The 9,835-nt window shown below is 42.9% G+C and overlaps 1 protein-coding gene across 3 annotated transcripts in view; it reads right to left on the reverse strand.

The window, feature by feature from the left end:
- RICTOR (RPTOR independent companion of MTOR complex 2) overlaps positions 1-9,397 on the reverse strand; it is a 91,028-nt gene extending 81,631 nt beyond the window's left edge. Inside the window, exons 1-2 of one of the 3 annotated variants that reach the window (XM_055698294.1) lie at positions 9,302-9,397; positions 9,093-9,140 (exon numbers count right to left, since the gene is read on the reverse strand). In XM_055698294.1, coding sequence (XP_055554269.1) covers positions 9,093-9,140; positions 9,302-9,350 — 97 coding nt within the window. In that variant the 5' untranslated portion in view covers positions 9,351-9,397. Of the gene's footprint in view, positions 1-9,092; positions 9,141-9,301 lie in introns of those variants that run through there. The other 2 variants (XM_055698295.1, XM_055698296.1) reach the window with 2 other exon arrangements.
- Positions 9,398-9,835: the final 438 nt, after the last annotated feature.

The raw sequence follows: 9,835 nt of genomic DNA on the forward strand, positions 1-9,835 counted from the left end.
ATCGTTTTATGTGTTCAAGAAACTGAAACCAAATGTTGTCCAGTTAAATGGCCTTCACTGATAAACTCCAAGGCGTTGGGAGGTAGCCACTGTCCCCAGAAATACCCTGTTTCATAGAGTGTCATGTAAGAAGAAAATGCCTAGCAACATTAGTAGATGTAGGATCACCCAGTTTGCTGATGAAGGCATGAAAGGCAATTTGGCAAGACAGGGAAAGAGTAAAATAGTAACAACCTCAAATTCAAACATTACGGGCATATAACTAGAAACTACAAGTAATTCACAATCAGCACTAACTGCAGAAGAAAAACTTTAACTTGTGGCAAATGTGTGATGTGGTAACTACTCCCCTTAAAATGCTGTAACTTAAAGAGTTCAAAAAAGTACACACACTGATGATGCTTGGGAACTCCACTTGTACTAGAGATAGGACAGGTCACATCTGTCCATAGCTGTGACAGCTCAAGACTTTTACGCTTTCTCCTGAAAAGGTCATTTTCAGAGAATGGACAGGAAGCATCATATTTATAAATTTCACAGCAAAATCTAAGTACAATTCTTCAAACACAGAAGACACCTACTTCATTGTTCAATTTCAACTCTGAAAAAAACTATGCCACTGAAGTAACAGGCTAACCAAAAACCTGAGCTGGAAACACCACACCTAAGGAAACAGCAAATTTTTTTCCATTTCAGTTTTTGTATTTCATAAAAAAAACCCAACAAGCCTAGCCATGAGAATCACATATGGTTTACAGACATTAGATAAAGATATGAGTTGCTAAAGCTGAAGTCTGACTTCACTGATGCTCAGAAGTTAACAATGGAAAAAGATTACTTACAAATTTAATCAGGATTTTTTTAAAACAATAATTTACAGTAATTTTTAAACAGCAACAGCTGCTCTTGTTAGTCCTTTATTTTTATGAATCGTTTTAAAAATATATGCATTTATTTCTAGTCCATATATACTTCAAGCAGGAAGCCAATCTTGTATGCAGTTGAAAGAAAACAAATGAAATCCCTGTACTGTTCACCACATACCTTTACATCAGGAGAATAATAAAATTATTTTTGTTACTTTTATAGATTTTCCCATAAATCAAGGCCATATTGTTTTGCTTTAAATACCTTACCTCTTTGCACAACTACCTCCTAATCACACTGTAGTCTTCAACTAACAGCCACAGTTCATTTCACAACAAATAAAATCTATGCAAATGGGGTAGAGAGATATACCTCTCTCATTTTAACCAAAGTAGTGCTAACTAACAGTAACCACTTCAAATATGGGTAAGTGACTGTCCCAGCTCATCTTTGCCATTTTGCCACCTTTTTGGTCTTATACTTACAAGGTTATTCAATGTATCACTGATAAACAGCAGGAAATTTTGTTAACTACTCATTTCTCCATCTGACAGAGAACTCAAAATCTTTGTACTTTTCGTTTTACATATCAGACAATTAAGTGTATTTCATTTCTATAAAATTCATAAATACTTTAAAAAGTAGTTTTCTGAAATGTTCCAGGAGCAACTTTCTGAAGAAATGGTCAGATGTAACCAAAACTTTAGCAATAAATAGCACCTGGACTAAAATGAGCTTAAAGTAGTCTAGACAGTGAAGAATAAACCAGTAAATTTAGAAACAAAACCACCCCTCTTAGGAAAAATTTAGTAAGAGCTCTATCACTCAGAATAATTTATTCATGAATAATGTTGATTCCAAGGATACTGCTGTTCAGGTAGAATTTGGCAGAAGAGACTTCCTCATGACATTTAGTTACCTAAACCTATTTAGGCCACTGTGTAGATGCACCTTGATACACTCGGATGAATATAACAGAAGAGTAAGAATATGAGTCCTACAGAGCTTTCAGGTATGTGCCACCATTAAAAATCAGTCACATAACTAAGAAAATATAATGGTAGGTAGGGTTTTTGGTTCTTTTTATTTATTAGATATTATGTTCTTTTTTTTTTAACTCCATTTTCTCACTGTGCATCTTTACCAGCATTCCTCCTCTTCACCAGATGCAAGGATTTGGTGAATACACTCTTCACTAACCATGCTCAAAGTTTTGCTAACTCCTATTTTTTTCCTGATGCATTCCACCGAAATCTTCCAACCACAACAGATGGTTGGCAAATGAAAAAAAAATCTGCAGTATACATGAATATCCTAATATTACAGAGTTTTAAACTAGAATAAAGCAAAATACATATTATTATGAAAGTTGCAAGTGCTCCAGTTAAAACAGTTTGTCAAATATCAGCCAGCACTTGTGTAGCAGTGTTTTGGGACCTTACCTTCTGTATCAGGACTCATCACAGGAGTGCTGCTCAGCGTGCAGATGAATTTGCACTCCGATATAACCATCTTGCCAGTACGTAGTAAAGAACACTTCCAATGAAAAGCAAACCTCTTATTTTATCTAATCTTCTGTGTAGTTATCAAAGCCTCAAGTCACACACTTACATCTTAGTTGTAAGAAGCTAGCTGCTTTCAAGGTAGGTTATTCACATCATTTATTATTTAGGAAAAAAAAAAAAAAAGTCTCAGGCAGGAGTCTCATTAGTATGAAAGATAAAAGGCTTATCTGATTTTTCAGTACATTCCTCCAAACTAGTCAGCCATCATTTCGACATCAATTCCCAAGACATCCCGCAACCCCCTTGAACACTGTTCTTTTTCTGCAGTGTTTGGTTTGTATGGATATAAACAGTTGGAAAACAGCAGGTTTTCACTATAACTGACTACTTCAACTGCTTCTCACCTTACGGAGAAACATTCTACCTGATGCTTAGCATCTTTTCTATGTTTATTAGGGAAAGACTTCAGAGATTGCTGGGTAATTCATAAAGTATGCATGAAGGTCATGAGATTGGGCAAATAAGTGATCTGTTTCTTTCTGGGAAGGCTACCATTGACATAACTTCCTTATTTACTGTAATTATGATGAAGGGTGTGTTTCTTTACAGTGCATCTAGACTGGATAGGCTCTGAAAAAAGAAAATAATCCTGAAGTTAAGCAGTGCATTAATTTTGGGGGGTGTAGGGGTGGAAGGGAAGGGCGCAGGGGTAGAAGGGAGGAAAAAAACTTGAAGATCATTTATGACAAAGACTAAAACACTCATATTAAGAAGCCAGGAATGATATTTTGGTACTTCAACAGTTTCTAAGGTTCACATGAGGGTGGGTGAGGGGGTGGAGGGGGATGCAGATTACTATAATGTTGTGGAAACACAGCATTGCTTAAACACCTAAGCAGCTATTTATACTGAGTCAAACTGCAGAACAATCTCTTTTGTCAACTATAAATAGAAACAACAAGATATTAGATCATCATTTTACTGTCATTTTATTCTCTGCCCTTCAGGAAAAAGTGCTGACATTTGTTGACCAATCTGAACCACAGCAGCAAAACCAAAGAATCCACCCACCAAAACAAATTTAGAGATGCTGTAGACAAAAACTTCAAAGACAGACATGAACACAGATCTTGAATCACATGGTAGCACCCAGCTCCTACACACACCTTAACACTAGGTAAGCAAGTCATAAGTTTTTACAGTTGTCATTTGTTTTTTCCTTCATTAGAAGTGTTCTGTTTTCAAGAAAATAAAAGTGAAAGTACTGTAAATCCACACCATTTTAGTAGTTCTGAGAAGTCTTAAGGTTGTAAAAGCAGTAATAGGTTAGGAAGCAAAGCCAAAGATACACAGTGTTATTAATCTAACCAGGCCAGTGCACTATACAATTCCAAAACAACAGTCAACTACAGCACAAGTACAGACAAGAAATCTAAGTGTAAGCCTTAATTCTGGAGTGCACATACTCAGCACCACCAACTCTTCTTACCTTTACAATTTAACAAAAGGTTGGTTACATGTTGCCCAAAAAGTCAGCAGGCGATGTCACTGATCACTTCCTCTTTGGTGTTCCAATACAAACACACACACCCCCCAATATACAAAAAAAATGCAGTAGAAACTTTCTCAGACAGCAAGACAAGAAGAAATCTCTCCAGCTGTTTTTCAAGTTGCCCCTTTATATCAGAAGAACTGAAAAAAATGTTACTAATTACCTTCTTGTTCCCATTATGGCTTCTGTTACAGATTAACAAACAAGGGAGCAAAAACCAGCTATTGTTCTGTGTGATCTGCTCTAACACAAGCATCCTGCACAATGGTGGCACACTGCGAAGTGAGGGAGAAAGGTGCCCACACATTTTGTTCATCTGGGCAGTTTAAAAATACTGTTTCTACAGTGTGGTGGAGCCCCACTTCTCTGTATTTTCAACCCAGACTACATATTGCAACAGCATGCAAAGAAGAACTTAAAAAGTCTTTCCATAACAGTCCTGCCATTAGTGTGAAAACCTCTGAGCCACTGAGAAGGTATACATTAGCTACCATCTCTGCTCTGGTTCCCCACTGCCTTGCTGCAAGCATTTCAAAAGTATTTTTTCTCCTCCCACACTACTTTAGCTGTGGGTATCACAGGTGCATGGACGGCATACCTCCTTGCTTCTTCCATACTGATGAAGGAAGGTGGAAACCATGTGGTCATCAAATCTCAAGCTGAATTTGGAAACAAAGTTCATCCAGCCTTCTCTGACTAGCCCACAAATAACCCCTAAAAATGCCTGACATTTTTGTGGGCTGTAAACTGCAAATAGCATCCCGAGATGTTTGCCCTGCATGCAATGCATTACAATTTGCCATGTGGGCACATGGAATCAAATACAACATGGTTTAAAGTGATGCAAGCACAATAAGAAAACTAATACAGTTCAGACCTTGTGAAGTTAAAAAATAAAAGATACAGAAGTTCCATTTACCTACATGACAGGACACAGGCAATGGAGGCAAAAAATAAAAACGGTATTATTTTTTATACAACACTAGCCAATTTCGTGAAACTCACTCTTGGGGAGAAAAAAAAAAGTGCAGTTTTCTCAGCTACTTTATCCGTATCTGTCTCATGTAGCTAGAAGACTCAACTTCTACAATATGGAGAAAACTGGCTCTACAAGAAAAGCTGCTAAATCAAAGTAGCATCTCATAAAGCACATTTATAAATAATAAAGTACTGTTGTTGGAGATAGGTACCTTTCAGTTAATGACTACAGTATCAGAAAGTAAAGATTGCTACCCACAGAAAGGAGGAAATGAACACAGACATGAACAGCACTTGACCATCAGCAGCTGGCATCCTTCTATCTACCCAAAGCTTCAGCAAGTAAACAAGCTCTGAAAAGTTCCTAATAGCCACTGCAGGCTCAGAGCTACTGGGATCCAAGAAAACTGGGATCTCTTGAAAGAATGGCATTTAAAGGTGCCTGACTACAGATAATGCAGTGAGACAATGCTTTCAACTAGGCAAGTTGTAAATTACTTCGGCCTTCATAACCCAAAGGCAACAGCTGAGACTCCAGCAAAGGAAGAGGTGCTGGTCACCCAACAGGATTAAAGCAATTCATTTACAGAGGTGAGCAAAGAACTTAACAGCAAATGAAGCTTGGGTTACACAAGCCTTTTACAGTGTTCAGAGCTCTGGTAGGTATATAAGGTTCTGTAATTCAGCTTGGAATACCTGGAGAACAGTGAGAAATGAAGATAAGTTATGCTCAAAGCATATAATACTCGTACTGTGTTTACACGCACAACCATGACTGGACCCTGTGCAAGAATTCCTGTCCTTTCTGGCCTTACGAAGTTATGAGCTTGATTTCAGGAGTCTAATTAAACCAGCCCGCCTCATCCCATTGCTTCCAGATGACTGCAATGGGAGTTGCACTGGTGGTAAGTCTGTCCTCCTTTTCTGTTCTATTCTGAGCAGGTAATATAACACAAGGCCAAAACCTGAGTACTCTGAATCCCAATTATTAATTCCAATTTTGTAATCAACAGAAGACATGACATATGACCTTAAGTAGACAAAACCAAAACCTGTATCTGTAGCTTTTCCTTACTATTACCAACATTATGCCCAATTTGTCCTGGGGACAGTTCTTCCAGAATTGATCACCCTTTCAGCAAACTGATTTTCTTGAAGGTGTCCCAAAAGATGATTTATCAGAATCCTCTTAAAAGATGGGGCTGAGTGGCCCAGAATTCTTTTTTAAAAAACACCCCCATCCTCACCACCTCCCCCCCCCAACCCCGCAGCCAGAAACAGCAAACCACAGACTTTACGTTATCATGTTTAACCAGGCTCAACTTGGAGAGTTAACACACACATACAATATATCATCATATCAAATGCCTTTCATAAACAATATTTTTAAAAAGACTGAGCACTAAGAAGCTCCAAAGAGTAAAAAACCTACTACATCAGCCATGGCCAAAATACGTAACAGGACAACATGCTGTGTTCTGGAAAAACATGGGTAACCCTCATACTACAGCAGCAGAGAAAAGAGCTAACAAAAAGCATGCCAAGAAAGCTAGATCAGCTCTACAAGTAGCAAAGCACTCCCCAAGCCTTACTGCACAAAAAGCCAGGAAGAAGGAACCAAAGCAGCACAAACACAGACAGCACCATCCCTGCATCTATCATTACTTCTGAAATACTTAATCCTTAATACTGGTCTACTGTGTGAAAAAAGCATTGTTAGCATATAGTCCACAGGTATGGACCAGTGAAGGGCTGACTTATAGGCTAAGTCATGTTCATCAAGCCATTAATAATAGGAATAAATTTAAAACAAAGTAATACCAATATAATTTCACGATTGTAATAAGGACACCACTGTAACCAGAAGCATATGGCTTAGGCATTGTTTATGGTGCTTCTCTACTTTGCCCAAATCAACTATTTCATATTAATCAACACAAAGTTCAGTTGTCCAGGGAAACAAAAGACATTAGAATATTCTTTCAAGTTACTGAAAACGTAATCCCGGTGGAAAACTATGTGATTCGCTCACAGTGAATCAAAACAGTGTATTATTAGTACAGAATTAGGGTAACAATTTAAAATACTTAAACTAATTGCTTACATAACTATTGTAACAGTTGAAAAAACAAACATTCATTGTGTTCAGTGTGGAAACCAAGTAATCATCTAGCTTAGTTAGCGTCTTGACTTCTTTCCACTTCTGTTTTCTCTTTAAAATGAAGTTAAGACCTACCATGGATAGCTATATGATTACTGATCAGTCAGCTGTAGCTTCTCTGACTACTACCCTAAACCCCTCACTTTTTTCATAAGGGGTTCACAACTAAATTTAAAAGCAGCTTCTTATTCAACTGCAACCACCACAACAATTTATTAATTTTTTTGAAGCAAAGGCTATATACAGTCACAGTGCAGAACGCCTTTTTTTTTTCCACTTGAATTAAAATTTACTTTGCATCTTACAAGACAGCATCCTTTACAATATGATACACATAAAGTAGTTATACTGCTGCTACTACATGTCTCATGGAATCAGTATGTGGCTAAACACACCTCATGGCAAAAATCAGTATCATAATGATAGCTGCCTATCAAATTCTGAGTAAAAGGTTTCAAACAGACCACATCTAAAAAATACCACTCCAGCATTTAAGTTTTGTATATAGTTCTTTCTTACCAAAAACACTTCAGTATGCTACACAACATAAAAAAACCCTACTGAGCCCATTCATTAAAACCCTGATTCTGTAAGTTACATAAACAGGTGACACTGCTTACAGTAACAATTGCATCATGTGTTTGAACTGTTAAGGCCTTTGTCCCACATTTCGTCGAGAGAAGTTTCACTTTATTTTAAAGACAGTGCCTCACTAAAGCAATCATGTCCATTTGGAGGCAGGGTGGGAAGAGACCTGTTTCCTTACACTGAAAAATCCTCAGCACTTTTCCCAGGAACTACAATACACTTGTAAATATGATACATATACACAAGAGAGAACCTTCAGCCCATGGTAAAACTGCTTAACAAAAAAAATTCTAAACAAGGCTTATGGGGGGAGGGGGGGGGAAGCAGAGAAGTAAGAAGTGTAATTGTTGATACAGCCTCTTACTAAGCTGAAAAACTTATTGATGCTGCTAATATTTGTACTTCCTCCACATTTCACATTCTACTTTTACATCATTGATTCTGTCAGTTCCCTGCCTACTTCCTCATAAAATGGATCTATTCAGGGATAGCAGCAGTCCTGGAACTCCTGAAGCAGCACAGTTATATCACAGACATCAACTCTATTCCCTACCCCAGACCAAGACCTTCTGCCCCAGGGAAGATCATTGCTTCTAGTGGGCCAGTTTGTTTTCTGCATTTTACTCGGCTCTTTGGGAGAGTCTAACCCTTACCTTAGCCCTCTGAAAGGCAAGATGAACTATACATTTGGGTAAGGAAATAGTTCCTATTTGTCTGATCCAAAATTAGTTAAGTGTGTAGCAGATGTTATTGTTCCTTCCTTCCTCTTATCCCCCCCATACACCTGAAGCGCAGTCGGGGATGTTTGGAGCAGTTAAAGAAGCAAACGGCAGATGAGTGCCTTCTGGTCTCACAGCAAGAGACTCGCGGTAAGCACCGTGGCCAGCCGGCCCCGGGCAGGCAGGGATACACAAGGGATGGAGGCAGGAGCTGCCACCTCCGCCGAGGCGCTCCCCGACCCGCCGAGCGGAGCCTCGGCCGCAGGGAGGGAGCCCCGGCGGCTGGGCCGAGGGGAGCGGCGCGGGCGGCCCCGCTGCGGAACGGGCGCTGCCAACAGCCCCGTCCCCAAGCAACGACCTCCTCTGAAAAACTGCCCCAGGAGCGGCCGAGCGGCCTCGGCCCGCACGCAGGGGCTCCCCTCGCCTGTGGCCGGGGAAGGCCAGCCCCGCGGCCCCGGCACGGCCCCGTGGTGCCCGTAGCCGGCGGGGCTGAGGGGAGGCTTCCACCTACGGGCAGCTCCGCTCACTACAGGCCGCCGGGCCGCACACTGACGGAGGGCACCCGCGCCCCGCTCCCTCTCCGCCGCCCCCCACCGCTCACGGAGCCCCCCGGCCGCCCTGGAGCGCCAGGCCCCTCGCCGCCGGCGGCTCCCCTTCCGCCGCCGCGGACGCGCAGCGAGGGGCTGGCGGCGACCCCCGGCCCACCGACCCCCGCCCCCTACCTCGGTTGAGATCGAGGGGGACGTTCTCCTCGCCGCTGTCGTTCCGACCTACGGGGACGGGAGAAGAGAAGCGCGTTAGGCTGGCGGGCAGGAAGGAGACGGAAGAGGAGGAAGGGAGGAAAGAAGCGGAGAGGACGGCTGGGCACCGGCGTGCTGCGGGAGCCAGCAAGGGGCCAGCCTACCGCCGCGGCCTGCCCGGGGCCCCTTACCTCGGATGCGGAGGTGCCGCAACGAGCGGGCGCGGAGACTCACCGCCATGTTTACGGCCCCGCAGTCACAACACCGGAAACCTCGTCCGCTCTCGCGAGGACAAGCCCGCGGAGCCGCCGGCGCCGCCTCGCCCCCTCCCTCCACCGTGCCGCGCGCCGCCGGCGGGAAGAGGGTGGGCGTGGGAGGCGGCTGGGCGGCCGCTGTTTGGCCGTGACCGCTCTCCTGTGTCGCAGCGGCGCCCGGCGGCTCCGAGGAGGGGGCTGGAGTACTGCGGGGGCGGGTGACGGCTGCTAATCCTCGGCCTCCCCGGGCAGGGGGTGGAGGCCTCCGCCTGCCCGGGCTGCCGGCGGCTCGGCGTGGGTGCTGGCGGGGAGCGGGACGGGGCTGTGGGGGCTTCTCCTCCGGCACCTCGGCCCGCACAGACCAAGGCTGAGGGCGAAGGAGTGTGGCGGGAACCAAGGGGCGTCTGAGGGGGCTTCACCGCTGCGCCAGAGAACGAGGCGAAACGCTTCCTTTTCCTGAAGAGCTCGCCC

Source organism: Falco cherrug, chromosome Z (assembly GCF_023634085.1).
Source record: "Falco cherrug isolate bFalChe1 chromosome Z, bFalChe1.pri, whole genome shotgun sequence".
NCBI lineage: Eukaryota > Metazoa > Chordata > Aves > Falconiformes > Falconidae > Falco > Falco cherrug.